This window comes from Emydura macquarii, unplaced genomic scaffold, assembly GCF_026122565.2.
Source record: "Emydura macquarii macquarii isolate MOO-44397 ecotype Brisbane River unplaced genomic scaffold, CSIRO-AGI_Emac_v2 contig_1644, whole genome shotgun sequence".
Taxonomy (NCBI): Eukaryota; Metazoa; Chordata; order Testudines; family Chelidae; genus Emydura; species Emydura macquarii.
In genome coordinates this window covers 935,816-960,858 of record NW_027131781.1, presented here as the reverse complement: position 1 = coordinate 960,858, position 25,043 = coordinate 935,816, and the positions used below count along the sequence as shown (strand labels likewise).

At 66.9% G+C, this 25,043-nt stretch overlaps 1 protein-coding gene across 1 annotated transcript; it reads left to right on the top strand.

Moving 5' to 3' along the window:
* Nucleotides 1-4,267: 4,267 nt before the first annotated feature.
* SEMA4B (semaphorin 4B) lies at nucleotides 4,268-23,317 on the top strand. The gene is made up of 14 exons (XM_067555413.1): nucleotides 4,268-4,565; nucleotides 14,494-14,654; nucleotides 15,142-15,204; nucleotides 15,817-15,915; nucleotides 16,468-16,579; nucleotides 17,270-17,386; nucleotides 17,756-17,913; nucleotides 18,338-18,519; nucleotides 18,895-19,045; nucleotides 19,400-19,610; nucleotides 19,705-19,820; nucleotides 20,643-20,809; nucleotides 20,954-21,048; nucleotides 21,543-23,317. The coding sequence occupies exons 1-14, from the start codon at nucleotides 4,466-4,468 to the stop codon at nucleotides 22,337-22,339; spliced, it is 2,529 nt and encodes an 842-aa protein (XP_067411514.1). The 5' UTR covers nucleotides 4,268-4,465; the 3' UTR covers nucleotides 22,340-23,317.
* The last annotated feature ends 1,726 nt before the right edge of the window (nucleotides 23,318-25,043 follow it).

Genomic DNA, 25,043 nt, shown 5'->3' with positions numbered 1-25,043 from the left:
CGGCCCCTGGTCACCAGCTCCCATCCCATCCCCCCCCCGCAGCCCTCCCTCCCTTTCCCATTGGCTCCTCCCTCCTTGATCTCTGGCTCCTGCCAAGTCTTCCCCCCCCCCCGCCCCTCCCTCCCCCGCCTTCAGACACTGGCCAACAATTAAAGGTACAGTGCATCTGTTGACACCCTGCCCCCCAGAGGCCTGTGGGGGAGGGTCAGAGGGCAAGGAGCGGCTCCCCGTGGCTTTCAGGAGCTGCAGCTGAGAAGGCTCCTGTGGCCGGGCACATCCGTGTCGGTGACGTCACCCCCGCTCCCATGGCAGCGCCCGGTGATGTCACCATCATTCCCATAGCAGCGCCCGGTGATGTCATCCCCAGTGATGTCACCCCCCGCTCCCATGGCAGCGCCCGGTGACGTCACCCCCGCTCCCATGGCAGTGCCCGGTGATGTCACCATCATTCCCATAGCAGCGCCCAGTGATGTCATCCCCAGTGATGTCACCCCACACTCATAGCAGCACTGGATGATGTCACCCCCGCTCCCATAGCAGCACCCGGTGATGTCACCCCCGCTCCCATAGCAGTGCCTGGTGATGTCACCCCTGGTGATGTCACCCCCACTCCCATAGCAGCGCCCAGTGATGTCACCCCCGGTGATGTCACCCCACACCCATAGCAGCGCCCGGCTGAATTGCTGGGGGCTACCCCCAGAAGGGTGTCCTGCCTGAGGGAAGCTCGTGCCCCACAGAGCTGCTCGTGCCCCACAGAGCTGCTAATGTCCAGGCCGCAGCCCCGACAGCACCCATCTCCTGCCCATGGGAAGGGCCCCGTGGCTCCACGCCAGGCAGCTCAGGGACAAAGCAGGCGGGCAGCGGCAGCCGTGCCCAGGAGCTGTACTGCAGCTGAGCCCCATTCGGGGGTGAAGGAACCCGTCCATGTGGGCCCTGCTGGGAGCTCACCCCATTGGAACAGGCTAGCACAGGACTTTTCTCCGTGCCCGGGCGGCTGGTGCCACGGTGCCAGGCTGTTAGACGGGGCCTTGTGGGCCCCGTCTCCTTTCAGGGGCGCTCTCGGCTCGCTCAGCCACAACGGTGAGAAAAAGCTGCGCCACCGCCTCTGCGGGGCAGGCGTTCTTGGCCTGTCCCGGCAGAGGAAGAAACCTGCCCTCGTGCAGGGAGGGTGTGTGCATGATGCTGCCTGATCTCGGAGGCGCCTCTTCTCCATCATGCTTCGCGTGGGATCGTTGGCACTGCTGGGGAAAGCTCAGTGAGGGCAGCCCCACTCTGGAGCCCTGGGTCTGGGAACTGGCTGGGCGGGCAGGCCATGGGCCCGCTGTGTTTCCTAGAGTCCAAGGCCTTTCTGATCGATCATCCAGCCTGGATCACAGGCCAGAGAACTTCTCCACAATAATTCCGAGAGGTAGAGCAGAGCGTTTAGAAAAACATCCCATCTTGATTTTACAATGGCCAGTGCTGGAGAATGCACCGTGGCCTTGGTACATCGTCCCAGTGGCTAAGTAACTACTCAGACCATGACACATGTAAGCCTCATTTGCGGTCTGAATTTGTCTAGTTTCCACTTCCAGCCATTGGAGCGTGCTACACTTTTCTCTGCCAGACTGACGAGCCCCTTATTAAATATTTGTTTCCCAAGTGGATACTTACAGACCCTGGTGCTTCAAAGGAAGGGGGGACACAGAACACATCTGGCCAGCTGTGTGCTGGGGCGAAAATTCCTTCCTGAGCCCTGCAGCTGACCGGATTGGATTGGGGTTATTGTCTTAGTGCAGAGTTGGGAGTGTCAGGAGGAGGTGGAGGGCAATGCAGGCGATCCTGTTCTCCCTGTGCCTCTGAAGGAAGGGGCTGAACAGGGGAACTCAGATCCCAAGGCCGGAAGAGGCCCCCATGACCACCCAGCCCAGCTGCCCACACGCACCAGTTGTAGAGTGTCTCCCAGAAGATGCATCAAAGCATGGCCTTTCAGAAAGTATCTACTCTCTCTTAAAGCCGCCAAGCCCAAGCGATGGTGAGTCCATCCCTCCCCAGAAGCTGTTCCAGCGTCTCATCACTCGCCCTTCTAGGAAGTTACAGCTATTGCAAGGTTGCGTGTCTCCAACTTCCACTTTCAGCCACTGGATCGTCTTACACCTTTGTCAGCAAGGCTGAAAACCGCTGACTCTCAGCTCTGCCAGACACACTGGTCAGTCACTTCCCAGCCCTTCTCTGGGACAAGCTTCTTAAGTCTCATGCAAAGGCGTCTTTCCCAGCCCCTGCATCATCTTTGTGGCCTCCTTTGAACTCTTGCCAGTATTTCTCCCACCCTGCCTGAAGTGCAGACACGCGACCATCCCAGTTACAGCCTCACCAGGGCTGTGCACAGGCGAGATCGCTTCTCCCGCATATTTAAACAGCCACGGGGGAGGCATTCTCAGGCTCTCCCTGTGGCACAAGGCCCCTTAGGGAGGAGGCAGCGCTCAGCAGGTCTGTGTAGCAGGCACCAGTCGCCTTCCTGAGGGGCTGCAGGCTCCACGCTCGTGCTGGGGTGACTTGCGGCGCTCCAGACGCTTTGGCTGGTGTGGTCAATTCCTTGGGCCCTTGAGCGAGGCTCAGACTTGCCTGGGAGCAGGCAGCAGGTGAACGGCAGCTCTCCAAACACGCCAGGTGGGTGCTACCCTCTTGGCTGGCATTGGCTGATCTGAAAGCAAACTGGTTGTGTCTTGGCCAGGAATTGGCCCAGCCCGGCCCTGCTCTGGAGGCAGAGCAATAACCGGGCGGCGCATAGGCAAGAGAGAGACTCGCAGAGCCAGAGAGGTGCCGATGGATTTACAGCGTGAAGAGGCCTATTGCCAGGGGAACTAGCTGGGGCATGTTTGCAGCTGGGCGCTGAAAGGATGTTTTGGTCACACGCTGTGTCTGCCAGGCCTGGGCATGCGGCCAGGCTGCCCCGGCACTGAGCCCAGGTGCGTCTGGGTGTTGTTCCAGCTACGCTCCTCAGCCCCAGCGGAGCCCAGGGGTGGGCAGGAGGTGACCTGCACAGGGCAGGGGATCGCCCCAGGTGGGCTGTGACCTGAGCTGTCCATGAGCGTGGGCATGTGCTCTGCAGGACACCGTCACCCCTCCCCAAGCCAGGCAGTGGGATCTAGTGAAACCCTGCACTCTGCTGCGCCCCTATGCCCTGCCCCTACGCAGGCAGGAGCAGACGGAGGCCCATCTTGGGAGGCAGCTGGCCTGGCAGTGCATGCAGAGAAACATGCTGAGTTCCCAGCTGGGCGGCCCTGTACTCACGCACAGGCGCGCCCGGGAGCTCCCTGCTGCCTGCCCTGCCTGCCTGTTGTTTCTTCTCTGAATTGCAGCAGGCCCAGAGGCTCCGGCTCTGTGTGCCAGGCACAGAGGAGGAGATGGTCCCTGCCCCAAGCTGCTCACAGGCCTGGCAGCTTCCCGATAGTGGTGGGAAGTCCCCACGGGGCTCCCGCTGGCGCCGCTCACCTGTCTGCCTGCAAAGACACCAGCCAGGAACTGCTTTGTGGTGACGGGTGTGTGGTCCTGGAGCAGGGAGCCCCATGCTCTGTGGGGTGGTGGGGCCACGCCACCCCACCCCTAACGTGGGCTGCCCAGAGTGTGTGTGTAGGGCTGGGACAGCAGCAGCAGGCGTTATGGGGGCAGTGGGGGAGGCGGGTGGTGGGTTGCACAAAAGCTGGGTAACGGGTGGGACCTCATGCAGCTGTTCCCATGCAGGGTGAGTGGGGGTTGGGCCACATCGTTGTGAGGGCAGAATGACGTGTGCACGTCTGGGGCAGGCTGGCTCAGCCGCAGCCACCCCGTGAGCCGAGTGGGGACATGGCAGTGTTACGGGGTGGGCAGTCTCATGATGGCGGGGGCAGGGTTACCAGGGCAGGGTGCATGTGCTGCTGGGGGGCTCTGGGAGCGTGGCCATCCTGTGCTGGTGACTGGCTGTGTGTGCAGGGGCGTGAGGGGCCAGCGGGGGCTGGCACAGCTCAGAGGGGGCGGGGTGGGGGGGAGGCGGGGGCATGGGGCGGGGCTGGGGGGCAGGTGGGGAGCTGGCACAGCTCAGAGGGGGCGGGGCGGGCTGGGGGGCAGGTGGGGAGCTGGCACAGCTCAGAGGGGGCGGGGCGGGCTGGGGGGCAGGCAGGCGGTGGGGCTGGGGGGCAGGCGGGGGCAGGCGAGGGCGTTGCTGCAGCTGGCGGGCCCAGCCGATGCGGCGCGCTCTCTCCCCGGCTGCAGGAGGCCGTGGGGCGGGCCATGGGGCGGGGCAGGGGCGGGCCATGGGGCGGGCCGGGGGCGGGGTGCCGTGGCCGGGGCGGCCCCGCCCGCTGAGTGCTCCCCTCCCCCCAGATCTGGTGCCGCAGGAGGCCCCGCGCGCGGCCGGGGCGCCGGAAAGTTTTGCGAGCGGAGCTGGAGCGAAGCCGGAGCAAAGCGGAGCGGAACCGGAGCGGAGCGCGGATCGGCCGGGCCGGCCATGGGGCCGGGGCTCGGACTCGCCCTCCTGGCCCAGGCGCTCTGGGCCCTGCGGCTGTCGGCGGGCGAGGAGACGGTGCCGCGGGTCAGCCTGCAGTACGGTGAGTGCGGGCCCGGCCCCGATCCCGATCCCGGCCCCCGGGGCGCCCTGCCCGGCTTCGCTGGGCGCTTGTAGCGGGGCGGGCAGCGCCCCGCCGAGCCCGGCTCTGGGCTCTCTGCTGGCGGGAGCTCGCCTGTTAGCAGGCGGACCCGCGGCCAGGGCAGGGCCGGCCAGCGCCGGCTGGAAGAGCCCCGGGGCGGGGGGCTGTGGCCGTGATGCGGGGCCAGGCGGGGGGGGAGCCCCGCCGGAGTTGGACTCACTGTCGGTGTCTACAAGGAGCGGGGAAAGGCGGCCCGGGGCAGGGGCAGAGCACACCGCCCACCTCCTGCTGCTCCCCAGAGGTGTGTGACACACCCGCACACGGCCATGCACACTCGCCTGGCCAGGGCGCCATGCGCAGGCTTGCTGAGTGCACACACACGCAGGCAGCGCTGCACACTCGTTGTCACAAACGTGCCCCGTGGCCTGACGCCGCCTCCCCACAGCGCCTTGGCTGTGCAGCGCTTGGCGAACGTCGCGCCCCTCGGGCTTTGTGCCCCGGCAACGGCAGGGAAGTGAAGCGAAGCGCAGAGGTGGGCAGGGACTCCCCAGAGTCAGCAGCAGCGCCCGGAATAGACGCCAGGCTCTGGAGAGAGGTTCCCTGCCAGGCGGCGTCGCTCTGTGCTAGTCAGAGCAGGGATGGGACCTGAGGCTTGAATGAGCAGGGCTGGGAGATTCCCAGGGGAGTGTGTGTGTGGAGGGGACTGTGTCGCTGGCCCCAAAGACCCCATCGACTGCACGGTGCGGCCCAGGCCCAGTTCTGGGCAGGGCAGGGTCAGGGACACGCAGGTTTGTGTGGAGTGCTCCGAATGGAGCCAGGGAGAGCAGAGAAACGCCGGGCCCTGAGTGTGATGTACCTGAGTCTGGCCTGGCTGCCCCGGGGCGGCTGGGCTGGCCGTGGGACTGGCCTAGGGCGGCTCTGTGTCTGTCTGGCCAGGCTGGCGGAGAGTCCCCAGGAGGCACAGCATAGGAGATGGACATCTGGTCTGCTGCAGCACACAGCGCGCCGTGCCCATTGCACCCTACTCTGACCCCGCGTTAGGAGTCCTGCCTGCTGCTCCTAGGCCCCTGGGCTGGCCTGTGCACGCCAGCTGCCCCGTTCTCTGCACTGGTTGGTGGGAGTTGCAGGGTTGCAGCCCGTGTCCTGCTGGTGGCTGATTCCTGGGGCCCAGCTCACGCCCTGCCAGCCTTCATTAGCCACAGCAGGAGATTCACATACTGGAGACAGACCTGACCCCTGGCCCGGCTCGCCCAGCTCCTGCCTCTGGCCTGTGCCTGTTACACAAAGGGAGGTGAAAACCTGCCCACGCCCCTGATGCTGTTGGGGGGGATCCCTCCTGACCATGGTGCCCTGAGCTGGGCCTGCAGCTTGAGAGTTACCTGTCCACTGCAAGTGTTGCTACAGGACGTCCGGTTCTCTGGTACTTACAACCCTGCCCCTGCGTTTGACTGAGCTGCGCACTGGGTGTGGGACTGCAGCGGGGTCTTGGGGGCCTCCCCTGCACAGCTCCCTCCAGGGTGTGAGGTCTGTGCAGCTCGGAACATATCATAGGCGCTGACGTTGCCCTAAGGAGTGCAGGGGATGCAGGTGCTGGTGCTGCATGGAGGGAGCAAGGAGGAATTCGGCAGTGAGGGCCTGGGTGGGGGCTGGGTGTCTGCACAGGTGTGGGTGCTTTTACTGAGGTGAGGTGTTTAAATTTCCGCGGTGAGGCAGCCTGCCGGGACTCTTCTGCGTAGTTTGGGCCCCCAGGGGCGGCTGGTTTAGCCCCCTCCTTTGCAAGCCCTGAGCTGGCCAGAATTGCCCCGTCTGGTGTTTGTCGCTGATCCTGGAAAGAGCCTTTCCCAGGGGACCTGGCCTTGGCCCGTGCCTATGACCCCAGCTCACGAGGTGATCTCTGTAGCACTTGCCAGCCTCCCTGTGACCTCCCCCAGCGGCCAGTGGGATGGAGCATGGTTCTGCAGCGCCGTGGTGCAATCATGCAACCTACGTTCTCCCTGGTGTTGAAATGCCTTGTGACACTTCTGCAAGGTGCTGAGGCTGCAAAACGCCAGCCCCGCAAGCCGGAGCACGCCTCGAATGGTTCCTGGGCCCCGTGGCACGGCGCCCAGCGGAGGCGGTGCGGCCTGGGCCGGCACATGTTACGCACCGGCCCGTGCAGTGGGGCCAGGCCTCGTTTCACAAAGCGCCGAGTGACGTTGTCCCAGGCAGCGGGTGTCAGAGCTGGACGCAGCGAAGGGGGAAGCAGTGAAAGCCGCTCCCAGGCAGCAGTAGCCGGGGGAGCGCTGCTGTCAGCTGGAGGAAGAGGCAGAGCTGAGTCCCCCAGCCAGCAGGAGCTGCGGAGGAGGCCCTTGTACCCAGTGGGGGGGCTGCACAAAGGCCCAGTGGCCAGCGCTGGAGAAGCAGGGCGGGGGAGGTGGGTCTGTGTGTTTGGCTGGAGCGAGTCAGGGCTGGTTGAATGGAGAGGGTGGTTTGGAGCTGGGTCCTGGCTGGAATGGTGGAGGCCAGGAGATGCACTTCCTTGCAGGAGGGAAGGGGTTTGCTCTCGGCTCTGCTGGGCCCTGTCCCGGGAGTGGAGGCTCCACCCTGGGGCACCCTGACCAGGCTGGGTGATTAGTGCGCAGGGCAGGGTGTGCCCCCGGGATCCTGCGTGGGCCAGGCTCTGGGACTTCCCCCTCCGTGTCTCAGGCCCTGCTCTGGTGAGTCTGCCATAATGCTGCCCACAGGGGCCAGTGGGAGCAGCCTGGCTGTCTGTCGCCTGCGCTGAGCCTCTGGGACCCCGGGTAGTTCCTAGCTGGGGCCTGGCAGAGCTCAGCCCTGCTGGTGCTGGGGAGGAGCCAGTGCCTGTCCCGTTGCCGGCTGCTGGCTGAGCGCGGCGCACAGGAAGCACTGAGGAAGGACGGTTGGTCCAGTGGTCAGGGACTAGGCTTGGACACCCTGGGGTCAACTCTGTGCCCTGCCACAGACTCCCTTGTGTGTCCTTGGGCATGTCCCTCAGTGCCTGGGATCACGAGCGTGTGAGCCATTGCTGACTGCGAGGGCTGGGGTACTGCAGTGATGGGGGCGCTGGGGCCCAGCTGTAGGGAGAGCAGGCCAGGCGGGCAGGAGGAGGGACAGGGACCCACGTGCACAGTGAGCCCTGCCCACTCAGGAGCCTGGCCCAGTTCCCAGTAATGCCCCGCATGTGACCTGGGGGGCTGCCCTGTTCCAGCTGCCCCAGGGAGGTGCTGCATTCTCCCCGCGGGGGCCTGGCCAGCCACGACTCCCTCAGGCTGGGTGCCCTCGGCTCTGCCAGGGTGAGTGCAGCAGGCTCTTCCTGGCCATGTGTGCCCCGCGCTCGGAGCCCAGAGGCAGGGCTAGTGCTTGCTGTACGTGGGACGGGATCAGGGCCGTGATGCTGGGCGGGACGGCTAGAGCTCTGTGCGTTCCCCCATCCGGCCCCATGCTGCCCGAGACGGGCTAGGTCGGTTCTCTGGTTTGTGCTGGCTTCAGCCCTGCCTCCTCTGCCTGCCCAGGTGGACCCATCTCAGTCTCACCTCACCTCCCCACCCTGCTTTCCAGGCCCCATCTCTGGACGGCTCCGCTCCGCTCTAGTCGGCTGAGTAGCCCAGCCTGGCCCTTGCAGGTTCCCGTCCCGAGGGGGGTCTGGCCCGTGCGCCATGGCGTGGCAGGAGCCCGTGTGGGGTGGGGAAGCGGGGGCGGAGCAGGGCGAGTCCCTCTCCCAGAGCCGCTGCACATTCACCTCCAGCAGGTTTGCCTGGAAGCCGCCGTCCTGTCCCAACAAGTCCATTGGCTGCAGCGCAGGCTCCCTGCCAGGCTGCTCCAGGAAGCTGGGGGAGCTGCTCCATGGCCTGGGCTGCCTGCCCCCATGCCCCAGCCTGCTCAGCGCACCTTCCCTGGCCAGCCTGGCTGCCGCGGGGCACCGAGGCCCTTGGGTCAGGCCCCTCCTGCCCGGCTTGGCAGCCCCCTGCACTCTGCTCTGCCGTCTTGGCTTCCTGGGGGATGCGGGTCGGGCGTGAGCCCAGGTATCTGAGCGCGAGGGAAGAACCGGTCAGGTTGCAGCCAGCACAGACCCTCTCCGTCCCAGCCGTGGCTATGGGCCCCTCTGCCTGGCAGACTCGCTGGCAGCCGGGAAACGCCAGCACCGCTCTGGGTGCTACGCAGCCCCGGCCCCAGGGGCAGAGCATCTGAGAGGCCCCTGTGTGGAGCTGGCTCCCCCCTTCTCCCCTGCACTCTTTGCCATTCCATATCGCCAGCCCTCCCAACTGGGCGCAGGGGCAGGACCCCCGGGGCTGGGCTGAGATCCAGGTCTGTGCCCTGGCACCGGAGTGGGCGTCAGAGCTCCCTGTCTCCCCTGCTGGCATGGGGAGGGCACTGGCCGGGGGCTGGAACAGAGCAGCTGCTCCTGGGGCCCTGGGTGTCAAGTACCCAAGGGATCCTGGCTGTGGGCAGGGCTGGCAGACGTGGGCCTCTCTGCACCCCAGTCACTGCCCGCTGGTGCAGTCTGTTTCATGTGGCTGCTGGGACAGGCTTGGAGCTTTGGGTCCAAAGCAGGTGTGGCTCGTTCCTTCCTGGGCAGGTCACATCACCTTCTCCCCGCTCCCAGGCACATGGGCCAGGATCACCACCCCGCGGTGCCCCCCACAGGGAGCCAAGCCACAGACACTGAGGGACCTGCCGAAGGGTTGCACAGGGAGGTAACCGCAGAGCCAGGAATAGACCCCAGGAGTCCTGGGCCCCGGGCCCCTGCTCTAACCACTAGACCCTCAGGCTCTTCCCAGTGCCAGAAATTGAACCCACGAGTCCTGAGTCCCAGGCCCCTGCTCTGGCTGCCAACCCGACGCTGAGAACAGTTCCAAGAGCTTAGAAGAGCGAGCAGGTGTCCCCAGCAGGGCATGGGCCAGCGGGGAGCTGCGGGGAGGCGGGCTTAGCTCAGCTCAGCTGATTTCACCCTGCCAGGGTGCATACACCCCAGTCGAGGGCTGCTCTTTGCCCCTGTGCTGGGTGGGAGGAATGACCTGGCTGCCCTCCGTCTGCCGCACAGGGCAGGGCGGAGAGATGCTGCCCTTGGCAGGCAGGAGGCTGGTGGCATGAGTCACCCGGGCAGGATGGGCTGTGATTCATAGGGCGCCTCGCTGGGGAAAGGAAGCACTTCCGGGGCCCGGCTTCCAGCCCACTCACAGGGCAGGGAACTGCAGCCGCTCAGCTGAACGTTAGCCCCGCACAAGCCCCGAGCCCAGGCCCTTCTTGCAGTGCCCTAGTGGGAGCAGTCCCCCCCCCCGACCCCCACCTTGTCATCAGTGGCTCTGGGCCGCTTTGCCTCCTGCTTTTTGCAGGGCGATTTCTCTTCTCTGCTGCTTCAGATCAGCCTTTCAGGATGGTGCAGCCAGAATCACTGCTGCCCAGCCCAGCCCAGCCCAGCCCTTTCCTGCCTGGGGGCACGTTACAAAACAACCCTTGAATCATCTCGGGGGCAAGCCAGCAACCTGGGGGGTGCTCGGCCCCTGGTAGCATCAGGCAGGACCATGGCCACTGAGGCGTGCACTGGCGATGCAAACGTCGGGGTTTCTCTGCAGAGGCCGGCTCTGCCCTTCCCGTGTGTGTTGGCACAGCGACGGGGCTCGGGGTTCCCCCGCCCAGCGCGCAAACGCCCTCCTGACCCTGGTGTGGACGCAGCGAGGGCGATGGGGCAGTGCTGCTGCTGCTCGGGGAGCTGGAGGAAAACCCCTGGTGCCGCTCCGGGCTGCGTCTGTTACGGGGTTGTGCTGGCATAGGCGCAGTGCCGTAGGCATGGCTCCCCAGCGCCCGTGGGGGACGTCAGCCGGGCAGGGCTGCCGCTACTGCTTTCCCTGCTTTGACCCAGTGACACAGAGCCTCGGGCCCCTCTCGCAGGTGAGCTGGGGAGGCAGCGCTGTCACCAGTGAGAGCCGGGCGGGGCGTTGCCGTGCTCAGCAGTCAGCCAGCGTGCGGGGCTGAGGCTGGCTGTTAACGGTGTCGCCCTGGTGTGTCCGAAGCCGGCTGCGCAAGGCTGGCGTGGGGCACGCTGCGGGTCGCTGCTGCCACGTCCGGGGCCCGAGTCCCCCTGGGCTTGTTCGTTCCCGTACATCCTCCCGCTCTGCTGCTGCGGCTGTGCCACCACCAGCCCCGTGCAGCCCCCTAGCCTGCAGTGCTGCGTGTGGGCGGGACGAAGGGCCTGCAGCCAGAGTGGTGGCAAGTCTCTCGTTGAAATAGATTCCAGTCCCCCGAGCAGGGGGCTCCACGGGGCCAGGGATTGACTCCTGCCCCCTCTCCCTGGGCCGGGGACTCTGCAGAGCTGGGGATCAACTCCCCTCCCTGGGCCGGGGGCTCTGTCTGGATGTAGCAGCTGTGTCTGTTTCACTGGCTGGGGGTGCTGGAGCTGCTCCAGAGCCCGGTGGCCTGGCAGGGCTGGGAAGGGGGAGAAGCCGTCGCTGGTTCTCTCCCGGCGGGGGCCAGTGTGCAGCCGTGAAGCGAAGCAGGATGAGCCAGGGCAGGGGCAGCTCCCGCCATGCAATGCTCCACCTGGCTAGGAGGGCCAGACCGAGATGGCACGGAGCCTTGCGTCCTGGGCCCTGCGCCTCTGAGAGCAGGGCAGCTGCTGCCGCTCGCGGGCACACAGGGAAGAGCAGACCTGCCCGTGACCCTCGCCCCGGCCCTTGGTGTGGTTCGAGCAGCGAGCCTGTGCCTGGATCCTGGGCATCCGCTGTGGGGGCAGGGGAGTTGGGAGCTGGGAACCGTTCCCGCCGGGCTGGGCACTGAGCGGCGCTGGGAGCTCTCCGCCCGTGCTGAGCACCACACCAGCTCTCAGCGAGTCACCGGGCGCGGGGCTGCCCAGATCAGCGCGGCATTGCAGAGGGCAGGCAGGACGGCTGCTGTGTTGGGCAGAGGCAAGGAGTGGGTGTCGTGTGTCGCCGAGAAGGGACGAGGCTGCAGGCCCTGGGCAGAGGCTCCTCGGGCTCGGGGCAGGGGGTTGTTGGGGCGTTCGGGCCAGGCCCTGCAGCTGGCAGTGCTGCGGGTCGGAAGCTGCCCTGCATCAGCACCGAGGGAGTCGTGGCCCGGGCTGGGGGAGGCAGAGGGAGTTGTGCCCAGCCCCACGCCGCGCGGGCGGCGAGTCATGGGCAGGGCAGCCACCTGCCAGCGTTTGACCGGCCTGGCCGGTTTTGATGGATTTGCTAGTTGCCAGAAACATAACGTGAGCTGCGGGTTGGTCTCTGCGCGGCTCAGAAGCTTTGCGTTGTTAGCCCAACACGCCGGAGCTCCTGTTAAAAGCTTCTGTGGCCAGCTACAGGTGCTGCCGGGTTCCCGCCTCCTCAGACCTGTTGAAGACACAGCAGCTGCCTGCCCCCCGCCCCCCGCGAGCGCCCGTGTGTGCGGGTCTGAGGAGCAGGAGCGCGGCGCCGGCGATGTTCTCAGCCCCGGCTGCCGGGTCTCACTGGAGACGAGACGCGGCCATGGAAGGGGGGTTGTGAAATCGCTTTGCGGTTGGGGGGTTGGGGTGCCCTTGCCTTGTGGGGCGGGGTGCCGGGTGCTGAGCAGTTCAAAGGTGGTGACCCCAGGCATGACCCTGAGAGCGGAGTGGAAATGGCAGCCCCGGAGGGCACCCAGGGCCTGGAGCCCAGCCTGGCCCACCAGCTGCCTGCTCCCAGGCCACCGACCGGGCCAGGCCTGGCTCCTGCCCGCCTGCCCTGCTCACTGTGCATGCGGGGGGCAGCGGAGATGGTAGCGGGCAGGATGGAGCAGGGACGTGGCGGGGGTGCAGAGCTGGCCCCAGTCTCCCCTTCTCCACCCCACCGCCTCAGATTCTCTCATCACAGCCCTGCCCCCAGCCCCTTCCCTCTGCCCTGGGCATGGCTGCTCAGCGGCCTCCCCCCCCCCTTCCCTGGAGACGAGGCGGGGGTCAGGGCGTGTCCCAGAGCTGCCTGTCCTGTGCACTGTCCCGGAGCAGGTGCCCCTCACGCCGCCGGGAGCTCGGCACTGCTGCCCTCGCCCATGCGTGCCCTGTCCAGGAAGCTGCCTGTGCTCGGCCCCAGGGCCGTGGCCCAGACTCTCCCTCTGAGCCCTTCCCAGGCAGGGCAGGTGCTGACAGGGACTCCTCGAGGTTGGGAAATGAACCAGGGACCCAGAGTTCATGGCAGAAAGGCTGGAGCCAGGTGCAGGCCCTGGCCCTGCTTCTCAGCCAGCCCAGGGTCTCTGCTAAGGCCTGTTCTCTCCAAAGCCCGCAGCCCCTCAGGGCACTCGGTGGGTGCACGGCCCCAGAGCTGTCCCAAGCGTCGCCTGACAGACCGTGCCCCACCCCTTCCACGGGCCTCTGGGGCACCCAGCACCTCTGCCCACACCCTGACTTCTCTGGGCAAAGCCCAGGGCTTGGGTCCCAGGCTGGTGACGGGCAGAGGCGTGCACAAGGGGGGGAAATGGGCACAGGCCCCCCAATAATCGGCGGGGGCACAGAGCTCCTCCGGCCTGGGGCCACGTCAGGGGCACAGAACGTGCCCCTCCAAAAGCGGTGCGATTTAAACTGCTGCACACTGAGGGGTGAGCCCGCCACGCTGTCCTGCTGCTGCCTGGCAGGGGCGGGTTTGGTTCATCACCAGGCGAAGGGAGCTCCAGAGTGAGGCAGGAGCCCGTGGGCCAGGAACCACCAGACAACACCAGGCAGCGACCGCTGGGGAGCCCCAGGCTGGGCTGCGTGGCCTGGGTTTCCTCGCGCCCTTGGAGGGGGAAGAACCCAGTGAAGCTGGTAACCACGGCAAGGGGGTCTCCTTCCACCGCGAGGGCCTGTCCCAGCGGCATGGGTCCGGTGCCCTGGAGCAGGCCTGGGACAGACCCCTTCACCAGGGCCAGCCCCTTGACTTCACTCTCGCTGGCTCCTGGGACTAAACTCGGTGCTTCAGCACCCCGGCGTCACGCTGGGAGCGCCCTGCCGCGAGTCCCCCTGAGATGGACATGGGAGGGAGCCTTGTAGCCCTTGCACTCCCGTCAGCTCAGCCCTGGCTCTCGGCCGGCCTTGTGAAAGCAGTCGGGTTTATTAGAGGTCCGGACAAGTGTAGTCAGGCCTTGGCTCGCACCAAGACCAGAAAGTTACAGCCTGGCCATCTCAGTCAGCCCCGCGCCCTCAGATCCCTCTTGTCCCCGCTCAGGAGAATCTCCAGCTTCCCACTGTCCCCACTTCACAACCCGCCGGGCCTGGCCTCTCCTCCACCCTCATCCTTGGTCCTTCCCGGCAAAGCTGGCTGGCTTCCCGTGGAGGGGTGGGCCATCCATGGCCATTAGTTGCTAGGTACCACATGTCTGGGCGGTTGGGGAGGCCGCTGGTGTCTGGATCTCTGCAGAGAGTGTACAACCTTCTCCTGCCACCTAATTCATGCAGGGTGTAGGGGAAACTGAGGCATACAGTATTCATGCAAAATATTACAGAAAAGTCCCATCTGTCACCGACTTCTTGTCACGAAATGGCCATGGCCGTTGTGAGCCCTCTGGGACTCCAAAGATCCGGGGGGGAGAGCCCAGGGCTGGGCTAGCAGGGGCTGCGGGTTGGGACGGGGGGCACCGGCAGAGCTGGGGAGGTTGGGGAAACCTTTCCGCAAAGCCTGTGGGCATGACGCTGGGCTGCGGCCTGGGTGCAGTGCGTCTGCGTTTCATGAATGCAAACACCCCCTCGCTGTTTAGACCGGCAGGGAGGAGCCCCCCCTGCACGGGGTGGGGGGCAGCGGGCAGTGCCAGCGGGGGGGGGGGGGATGCCTGGTGCCACTGCTGGGGATCAGGTGTGCTGTGCCCTGGGGGTGCTGGGGTGTCCGGGGGGGTCCGGCTCTCTGCCCCGCAGGCCGTGAGCGTGGGCCCCGGGTGCACTGACTGGCGCGTCGCTGGCTCTCCCCAGGCTCCTCCGAGAGACCCGTGTGCCGGTTTGAGGCGGTCGGAGTCACCAACTACACAACGCTGCTGCTGAGCCCGGACGGGGGGACCCTGTACGTGGGGGCACGCGAGGCCCTCTTTGCCCTCAACACCAGCCACTTCCAGCCTGGCCCACAGCACCGGCAGGTGAGTCGCCCGGCCCGCACGTGCTGGGCAGAGCAGGGCGGACAGCGGGGCTGGCCCGGGCCAAGTGGTGAGGGCTGGGGCAGGCAGGCCCTGCTGGCTGGGCGGGCGGGGGCGAGCCCGGCAGGCCTGAGGCACTGAGCGCTGGGGATGGGCTGGCGCACCGGCTGCAGGGGGTTCCTGCCCCGGCGCGCCCGCTGCCTCCCAGCCTGCAAGTGGCTGCATGTCCTGGAAGCCGCAGGGCGGCGAGCTGGGGCTGATGAGTTCAGCACAAAGCCAGGCAGGCCCGGCTCGCCCACGTGGGGCGTCTCCTTTATCACCGCTGGGCTCTGAGCCCCGGGCGTGGCGGCTGCTCTGGTGCCCAGTCAGCGTTTTCCAGGGCCAGCGTGGCCGGCAGCGGGACTCCTCCTGGGAGCCTGTCTGTCACCTGGGCCGGGCTGGGTGGCATGCCGGGGAGGGCTCCCCTGGTAACTGCCCCCCTCTCCCACAGCTGCTCTGGAGCGCGGACAAGGAGAGGAAGAAGCAGTGTGCATTCAAGGGCAAGGACCCCCAGGTGAGCGCCGCCCCCAGGCTTCTCCCCGGGGCCCAGCCTGAGCCGGGCAGGGCTCTGCGCGCTGCCAGCTGGCCTGTGATGGGACAGCAGCACCGGGCGTGAGCGAGCACGGGGCCCGGGCGGTGGGCCCATTGCGGGGAGCCTGGCACGGAGCAGGCTCATAGGCGCCCTGAGAGCGCAGAATTGGGCCCGCAGCCAGCCAGCCGTCATAGCGCTGGCCTGGGCACAGTCCCCTAGGGGCGCTGTGGGGCAGGGGGCTGGGCAGGGGGCGCTGTGCTGTAGGGAGTGGGGCAGGGACTCCATAGGGGGCTGAGCTGTGGGGCAGGCGGCGCTGTGCTGGGGGCAGGGCTGGCTCTCGGGTGAGACGTGAAACGGGGTCTCTGGCTCCTGGCCCGTCCCGTCCCGTCCCACAGGGGCTGGTGCTCACCTGCAGGGTAACTCCATCCACCTCGCTGGGCTCCCTGGGGACCCAGGGCTGCTCTCCCAGCTGGGCCTGGCCCCTGGGCGGGGTGGGGCGCGTGGCTGCCCCCGGGGGCGAGTGGCTGACTCCTGGGCAGCCCGGGGCTGGCAGAAGCGAGCCGCGACTGAGCGGGGCCTTGGCCTCCCCCGCAGAGGGACTGCCAGAACTACGTCAAGATCCTGCTGCAGCTGAACAGCAGCCACCTGTACGCCTGCGGGACCGGCGCCTTCAGCCCTGCCTGCGCCTACCTGGTGAGTGCTGCGGGGCCCCTCCCTGGGCGGGCTCTGCCCTGCCCCCGTGTCCGCGACCCCACTCGTGGCTGCAGGGGGCACGGGCGTGCGGGGCTCTCCCTGCACCTGTGGCTGGGCTCTGAGGCGCACAAGGCGCTCTTGCTCCGGGACTGGAGCGCCCCTTCCCTCCCCTCCTCATGCTGCGCCCCTGCCCCGGCCGGGCTGCACCTTCCTGCCTCTCTGGGGCCAGGAGCAGAGCGTTAGGGGTCAGCATGTGCGCCCCACAGCCCAGCCCATCCCACCCTGCGTCCCTCCGGCACCCAGCTCTGCCTGGGGGGCTGCAGCCCCGAGGCCCGGCAGGACGTGGTGGCTGGTTCCCAGGCTCTGGGTGTGCAGGGCAGCGGGGGGGACTCAGACGGACACAGTAACCTGGCCAGTGAAAGACCCTGCAAGCGTAAGAAAAGGGCAGGTGTCGCCCTGCCGCCCCCCCCCCACCTCGCCTGCACTCCCCCTGCCCCCACCTGCCCCTTCGCAGCCCCACCACCTTCCCGCTCAGTTTCCTCCCCTGTGCAGGAGGTGCAGAACTTCAGCCTGAGCAGGGAGCCCTCCGGGCAGCTGCTGCTGGAGGATGGGAAAGGCCGCTGTCCCTTCGACCCCGACTACAAATCCACTGCCCTCGTGGCCGGTAAGACGTGGGCTCTCGGGCGGGGGGCGGGGCGGGGCGGGAATGGCTGTCCCACACCACCCAATGGCCCCGTGCGTGGACGAGGAGCAACTGGAGCCAGCCGGCAGAGGTACACACCGCACGGGTGAAGGCCCACAGCCGCTCAGCTCCCTCCGGGACTTGGGAGGCAGCTGGATTCCTGGCCAGCGCTGAGCTGTGCGAGACCAGACACGTCTTGGGCTGGACGGCAGCAGCATGGGAGCCCTGGGCACGAAGTCATCGGCCCTTGTGAAACGTGCAGCACAGAGCGCGGCGCACGTCTCCCCTCCCCAGCAGCGCGGCCCCCGGCCACTCTCCACTGGCGTCATCTTCACTGCGCTGCATGGCCTGGTCCACGAGCAATCACTCTGCTCCTCAGGCCTGGGGGACCTCCCCCCTACACCTCCCCCCGGCCCTGCCCCGCTCCCTCCCCACCCCCAGCCTCCCAGGTCCTGCCCATGACCCCCTGGATGGGGGGCAGTGAGAACCAAGTGCAGGGGCCTGCTGTGGGTCACGCTGCTGCAGGCATGCCTGGCAGGTGCTCTGGTCCACGGTGCGCAGGGCTGCATGAGAACTCCTCTGGGGCAGCCCCTCCGAGTGAGGGGCCATGGCCAGCAGGTGGGGGGGGGACGGATCCCTCCTTACGCCGGCGGCTCTGTCTTTCCCCGGCAGATGGCGAGCTCTATGTTGGGACCGTCAGCAACTTCCAGGGCAACGAGCCGACCATCTACAGGAGCCAGGAGAGCCGCGTCTCCCTCAAGACCGAGAACTCCCTCAACTGGCTGCAAGGTGCGGGGCTGGCGGGGCCAGGCGGGGCCGGTCCCAGGCGCATGCGGTGGGGCGGGTGGCTCCAGGGAGGCCCTGGGAGCCGTGGGCCAGCAGTAGGCGGCTCAGAGAGAAGTGCCCGGAGGAGGAGGTGTCAGCCGTGCCTGGCAGGGCGGGGTGGGCCCGGTCAGACGTCGCCTCTCAGCTTTGGGTGCCGTCCTGCCCCTCGCCCAGGCCAAGCAGGGCTGTCTGGAGACCCGCACGGCAAGCTCAGTTTCATTCCTCCCCATCGCTGCCACGCTCCTCCCCAGAGGAGGCTGCCTCGGCCCCAGGCTCGAGGGTGCTTTGGGATCTCTGGGGGACGGCACTGAGGGGTCTGTCTTTGGGGTGCAGACCCGGCCTTCGTGGGCTCAGCCTACCTGCGGGAGAGCCTGCCTCTGGGCAACCCCGAGGGCGACGACGACAAGGTGTACTTCTTCTTCAGTGAGACCGGCAAGGAGTTCGACTTCTTCGAGAACACCGTCGTGTCACGCATCGCCCGTGTGTGCAAGGTGTGTGCCGGGGCCGGTCACATGTGCTGGGGGAGGGCACGTGATGGAGCGGGTCACGCGCGTGTGCTGGTGATGGATGGGGCTGTGCACGTGATGGAGCGGGTCACGCGCGTGTGCTGGGTGATGGGGCTGTGCACGTGATGGAGCGGATCACACGTGTGTGCCAAGGAAGAGCACATGATGGAGCAGGTCACACGCATGTGCCGGGTGATGGGGGGGCCGCGCGCATTCAAACGTAGGCAGGCCGTGTCACACTTGTGCGAGGGGAAGTTGAGTGTGGCACTGAGCCCCGTACGGTTTGCTGGTGGCTGGGCTGCAGCACCCCCTGCTGCCCACGGCTCCCCTGCGTCCCCAGGCTCTGCTCCCCGTGGGGGGCCGGGCCGGGCCGGGTCTCACAGGCTGACGCCTGCTCTCCCCCGGGCAGGGGGACCTGGGCGGCGAGCGGGTGCTGCAGCGGAGATGGACCACGTTCCTGAAGGCCCAGCTGCTGTGCTCGCGCCCCGACGACGGCTTCCCCTTCAACGTGCTGCAGGACGTCTTCGTGCTCACGCCCGGCGAGCAGCACTGGAGGGACACGGTCTTCTACGGCGTCTTCAGCTCCCAGTGGTGAGGCCGGGCGAGGGACGGGCCCTGCGGGGCTCCAGCCACAGCCCGACAGCCCAGAGCAGGGCTCTGCCAGGAGGGGGATTAACCCTGGGCTAGCGGGGGCGGGGGGCACGAGCCCTTTCCTCTCCGGGGCGCTCGCTCCGATCCGGCCCCAGCTGGTGGGGCGGGGAATGGGGCAGGGGCCCTGTCAGCAGCTGCTGGCCGCTCTTCCCCTGCAGCCGCCTGCCCCGTCCAGGGCTGTGGGGTAGCTGTGGTCGGGGTGGATTGTCCCAGCCCAGCCTGGCCGGTCTCCTGGGGAGGTGCCGGGGCCGGGTGTCGCTGGGCAGTCCCAGGCGCTTTGCACGCTGCTGAGCCCCGCCTCTGCTCTCCTGCCAGGAACAAAGGGGGCCCGGGCAGCTCGGCCGTGTGCGCCTTCGCCATGCGCGACGTGCAGAAGGCCTTCGGCGGGCTCTACAAGGAGGTGAACCGCGAGACGCAGCAGTGGTACACGGACACCCGCCCTGTGCCCGAGCCCCGGCCCGGAGCGGTACGTCCCCCTCACTACAGCGGGCGGGGCTCGCCCCAAGCCCGCCTGCTCCTTCGGGCCCGGAACTGTCACCACAGCCTCAGCCAACGCACACCGCACCTTCCGGCACCCCCGTCCCTGTGGGAGGGGGGCCCTGCCCGTCTCCCTGGAGCCCCTGCCCAGGTTGGGGGCCGGGGTAGGCTGGTGTGAAACACGCCCTGGGCTCAGCCCCTGGGCGTGTGCCCTCACTACGCCCCCTCCCGGGGAGGCTCAGCCAGCTGCGTGGGTGCTCTGGGACCACAGGCTGCGGGTCTGTCCCGGTGCGGCAGGGCAGAGCTGTCCGTGTGTCTAGCGCTCTTCCTCTCCACCCCCCAGTGCATCACCAGCCGCACGCGGCAGATGAAGATCAACTCCTCTCTCCAGATGCCGGACCGCGTGCTGAATTTCATCAAGGACCATTTCCTGATGGACAGCGCCATCCGGAGCCAGCCGCTCCTGCTGCAGAGCCGCGTGCACTACCAGCAGATCTGCGTGCAGCGCGTCCAGGGCCTGCACCGCACCTACGACGTTCTCTTCCTGGGCACAGGTGGGTCTCCGTGGGGAGTACGTGGGCCAGCCAGGCACGGGGCGGTTCCAGCCCGGGCGGCTCTACTCAGTGCGCCTTGCTTTGTGCGTTGCAGACGACGGGCGGCTGCACAAGGCCGTGAGCGTGAACCAGAAAGTGCACATCATCGAGGAGATCCGCCTCTTCCACGCTGGCCACCCCGTCCACAAGCTGCTGCTGGACCAGAGCCAGGCAAGGCAGCGAGCGTGATGGGAAACGCCTGCGTCCTCACACTCCCTCCGCAGGCAGTGCCAGGGGGCTGAGGGGCTGGGGGGCGGGAGCCACTGTCGTCTGCAGCTTGGAGCTGCCTTTGGCGTGCGCGGTGCACAGCCATCCCCTCTGCTCCTGCTGCCCTCGGCGGTGCAGCCCCAGAGGGGCTGAGTGCTCGGTTGGCCTGCGGGGTGGGCCCAGTCAGCCAGGGCCAATCCTGGGCTCCCTTCGCTCGCTGTGAATGGCTCCCGGCAGAGGTCCCTGGCGTGGCTGGCTCCGGCTCTCGCAGCAGAGGGTTCCTTGCACTGCAAAAGGCTCATCACTCTGTCTCTCCTGCGCGGAGCCGGGTGCGAGGGTCTGCTCTGCAGGTGCTGCCCAGCATCAGGAACTGAGTCAAACTCGGGCACCCTTGGCTTGGCGTTAGCAACAGAAACCCACAGTCCGAGAATGGCCCGGCCCTTCTGCCCAGGCTGGGCCGCTCGCAGGGCTCCTCTCTCTGGTCTGCTCAGACCACACCCTAGAGCCTCTCTTCCCACAGAGCTGCTCCCCCCTCCCTGATACTCAACAGGGTAACAAGCCCCCGGGCTGGGAGAGTCAGCAGAGCCACTTAACCCTTTCCTGAAAAGAGCGATGTCTGCGACGGGGAGGGGGGAGGGGGGCGGTCTCAGACCCACATGACAGATAAACATGGGTTTCGTGAGTGGCCCTCTGGTGATGTCTCCCAGTGACTCACGCCCACGCACGCCCCTCTGCGCTGGCGGCTGGCCTGCAGGGCTGGCGCTCAGTCTGCTCTCTCCTGCACAGGGTCTGCTTTACGCTGCCTCCTCCTCAGCCGTGGCCCAGGTCCCTGTCTCCAACTGCAGCCTGTACCGGAGCTGTGGGGAGTGTGTCCTGTCCCGGGACCCCTACTGTGCCTGGAGCGGGGACGCCTGCCGCAGCGTTGCCCAGTACCAGCTGCTGCTGCACCCCCAGTAAGTGCCGGGCTCCTGGGCCCTTCCGCTCCCGCCCCCTCAGTCGCCCCCGCCCCTCTCGGCCCTTTCCCCCACCCCCAGCCTGCCCTCCCCTGCCCCTCGCCCTCCCTGCACCGGCCGCCCTGACTGCACCTCTCCCTGCAGAGCCTGGGTCCAGGACATCGAAGACGCCAACACGGAGAGACTCTGCCAAGCAGGCAACGTGTCCCTGCCCACCCCCCGCCTTCTCCGACCCCCAGGTAAGGAGGCCTTAGGGCAGGACCCAGCTGGGGGGGCGTGCCAGGCCCGCTGTGGGTCAGGTGGGGGTTCCCCACCCCTTGGTCATGGCATTGCTTTGTTTGGACCCAGCCACGGGACTCCGGGGCCACTGCACGAGGATCTGAGTGGGACCCCCACCTGCCCATTTGAGTGCCTCTGCGGGGGTGGCGTCCGTGCCAGAGCCTGGCCAGCTGGGGGCGCGCTCGGAGCTGCACAGCTGCTGCCCTCCTCCCCTCACCGGCATGTAGCCCCTGCCGCAGCCTGGAGCGGCAGCTCAGCCTCCCTGCGCGTCACCCCCGGGGGCCAGGAGAGCCCCCGCCAGAGCTCTGACACTGGGCCGCTGCCGGCCATTCCCACACCCCAGTCCCTGCCCTGCACGCTGCCCGGGCCTGATGCGGGCAGCGGGAGGGAGCCGGGCCGGCCGGGCGGGCACTACAAGGAGATTCCCGACCTGCCTGTCTTGTTTGCTCTGCAGCAGAGGGGGTGCGGTGCCAGCGGGTCCGGCTCACGCCCAACGCGGTCAGGCCCCTGCCGTGCCGGCTCCTGTCCAACCTGGCCTCGCGGCAGTGGGTGCACAACGGGACCCAGATCAACGCCTCCTACCTGGTGCTGCCGGACGGGGCCCTCATCCTGGTGGGCAGCCGGGAGCGCGTGGGCACCTACGAGTGCTGGTCGCTGGAGGAGGGCTTCCAGAAGCTGATGGCCAGCTACTGCGTGAGTGTGGAGGAGGTGCCCCCGGTGCTGCATGTGCCCTTGGACCCGGAGGGCAGGCCGCTTCCCGGCCAGGACGCCATGGAGACCATCAGCACCTCCCGGAGCACCTCTGCCGAGAGCAGCGCCTCCTCCCGGTGGGACGGCAAGAGCTACTGGGCTGAGTTCCTTGTCATGTGCGTGCTCTTCGGGGCGGCGGTGCTGGGGCTGGCGCTCCTCCTGCTCCACCGGCACCGGGACGGCATGAAGGCCTTCCTCAAACGGGGCGAGCGCCCCAGCGGGCACCAGAAGCCGCAGAGGAAGATGGGGCTGCCCATCGAGAGCCTGCCCCTCAACGGCAGCAGCCTGCCCAGCACGGCGCCCGACCACAAGGGCTACCAGGCCCTGAGCGACAGCTACATCGTCAGCACCCCCACGCACGAGGCCCCGGCCGCCAGCACAGCCTTCTCCCAGTCGGAGAAGAGGCCCCTCAGCATTCGGGACAGCTTCGTGGAGGTCTCTCCGGCCTGCCAGAGGCCCAGGGTGCGGCTGGGCTCCGAGATCCGGGACTCCGTGGTGTGAGCAGACGAGAGACGCGACCTGAGCCCACGAGACACAACGGCCACTGCTCCGCTGAGCCCTGCGAGAGACCTGTGCAGTCAGGGCTGCGGCACGGCCCTCTGTGTGGTGCTGGGCCTGGGGAATCGGGGTTCGCCGGCGCGCCCCCACCCCCTCTTCACCTCCCCCTGCAGCCACCGCCCCCGGCTGTGTAACAACCATCTGCAAACTGTGCGGCGCGGCCCCCCCGGGGCAGCCAGCGGTGACCGCGAGGGTGGCAGCCTGGCCATGACGTGGCATGGAAGGCAGAGCCCCTCCATGCGTCTAGGAGGCGCTCACACCCCCATGGTGCTGGGCTCCCCCGGCAGGGAGGGTGGGGAACCCCGTTGGCAGCCGGGGGCCGTTACTTGGCGCAGGAGCAGGGCGTTCTGGGAAGGCCCCGGGGCCCTGGTGCTGGGAGAGGTGCAGTGGGGGCCTGCATGCCTTAGCGGGCATCTGGGCGCTTGGCCTCCGAGCCCCAGTTGAGCAGGCGGAGGGGATGGAGCTCCAGCCCGGGCCCCCCACTTGGAGAAGGCTCAGAAGAGCTGACTGCACGGGGCAGGTCTGCAACTCTGACGCCACGGGGGCCTGCTGCTGCCTGACATGGAGCCTCCTCTGGACAGGTGGGAGAGTTTGTCTGTGTCACATCCTCTGCGTTCCCCTCCCGCTGGGACGGCCTGCCCACGGTGAGAGCTGGGGCCCGGTGCGGATGCTTGCCTAGTGACTGCCGGGAGCTGGGTCCGTGGCATGTCCTGTGCGTTTGTGCTTTGGTTTGTTTTGAATATGTGAAAATGTGAAGTGAGCCCCGGCTGCGGGCGAGCAGGGCTGAGCAGCGGCATGTGCCAGCGGGGCAGGCGGGGACGCTGTAGCCTGCCACGCGCCGGCTCACACGGTTTGCGGATGTTCTTGCACAGAAGTGAGTTGTTGTCTGTGTTTTTTTATATAAAGTCCAAGTGTCTCCTTTGTGTGCGGTGCGTGCGCTGTCCCTGAGCCCCCGGGCACCGGCACCAAGGTGCATGGGGGGCGACGCAGGTGTGATTAGAGATGGGCTTGGCAGAGACGCCATTAGTCCAAGATGCTCAGTGCTTCCCAGTAGAAAACCCTGTGCCATGGCCAGATTGTAATTTCCCATGGGGGGTGGCTGCCTCAGCCTGAATGTGTTTGGCAAGTTTCAGCTAAGAGGACTGAGCCATTTCAGAGAACGGGGAACATCGCTTTTCCCACGGTACAAATGTCATAACTACCTCACTGAGCAGTGCCGGCGCCTCCAGGCTTTGGAGCTGGGGGGGAAATTTGGTGTGTGGGGTGTCAGCCTGGTGCCGTTTGCTGTTCTCATGAAAACTTGGCCAATTTGTAAGCCTCTAAAATTCTCCACGGGGATGTGCTCAGGAGAGCCCAGCAAGAACTTGGCAGCAAAATTCTCTGAAGTGAGCACACTGCAGCCCCCCCGGCTCCTCCCCGGCTCCTGTGTGGCTGAACTGTGCACATGCCATCCCCACAGAGCGACTGAGCGGGTCCCAGCCGAGGGCTGCAGGTTCTCTCTCTGCCATTGTTCCTCCCGGGTACTGGCCTTCAGACCCGAGATCAGGTAAGACAGTCTCCTGTGTGCCCCGTGTGCCGCTGCCAGCACCCAAGTAGCTGGCAGGAAGATGTATGCGCCGGGGGAGGTGAGGAGCGGTGATGATGAAGGGGATGGGCTCAGAGTGACAGGTGCCATGAGGGGATGGGGCAGACGGGAGTGTAACCACTAGACCACACTCCTCTCCAGACCCTGGAACTGAGCTCTGCATTCCTGAGTCTTGCCAGTCTCTGCTCTCAGCAAACAGCTGTGAACGCACTGGTGAATGTGGGTCTCTCCTCCCCCAGCACTTGGTCTACAGAGAGATAACAGCCTACTAGTGCTACCAGTCACTCTGCGGTGGATCTGAAGGTCCCAGCCCTGCTGGTGACCCGTGGGAGGGGAGGTCAGTATGATTCCTTGTGCTGGAGTTCGTTTTCTAGTTTGCTTGTTTATAAAGCTGCACGGTGCGCACAGGCCCTGCACTAGAAGAACTTCCTGGCACGGGCAGAGCCCGGCTCTCCAGAGGTAAGAAATGCCAGGATGGTTGTTACCCCATTTCACGCCTGGCTGACCGAGGCACAGAGAGGTGAAGGCTGGAATTGTCAAGTGACCAGGAGCCTGGGGGTGCAGCTTGAGGGCCCTGGGGCCTGGTTTCTGCGCCTTAGTGCTGAGCAGTGCTGTGCTTTGAACGCTGCCACAGAACACACGGGGCCAGGGTCCCAGCAGAGGGTGAGGCAGCTGCGAGCCCCGGGAGCCGGTGGGGCAGCCGTGCTGGGTCGGGGGCAGCACTGGGAGGCCAGGAGCCAGGGGAGGGGGAAATAGGCAGCAGTGGGTGGCAGGTGCTGGGGTGTGCAGCCGGCAGGAAGGGAGTCTTGCGAGCCAGCGTGCTGCAGCCCATAGGTTGGTGTGGCCCCAGGGGTGCCCTCCCGCCTGCCTGGCATGCGCAGGTGAGGAGAACACGACGGTCCTGCTGGGGAACGTAGAATTGTAGGACTGGAAGGGACCTCGCGAGGTCGTCTAGTCCCGTCCTCTGCACTCAAGGCAGGACCAAGCATTATCCAGACCTTCCCTGACAGGCGTCTGTCCAACCTGCTCTTAAACATCTCCAACCACGGAGACTCCACAACC

Excerpts from the sequence above, each read along its gene's own strand:
- SEMA4B (XM_067555413.1), top strand. The coding sequence starts at position 4,466 with ATGGGGCCGGGGCTCGGACTCGCCCTCCTGGCCCAGGCGCTCTGGGCC. Across the intron at positions 17,914-18,337 it reads GCATCGCCCGTGTGTGCAAG|GGGGACCTGGGCGGCGAGCG; the intron begins GTGTGTGCCGGG and ends TCCCCCGGGCAG. Across the intron at positions 19,611-19,704 it reads CGTTCTCTTCCTGGGCACAG|ACGACGGGCGGCTGCACAAG; the intron begins GTGGGTCTCCGT and ends TGTGCGTTGCAG.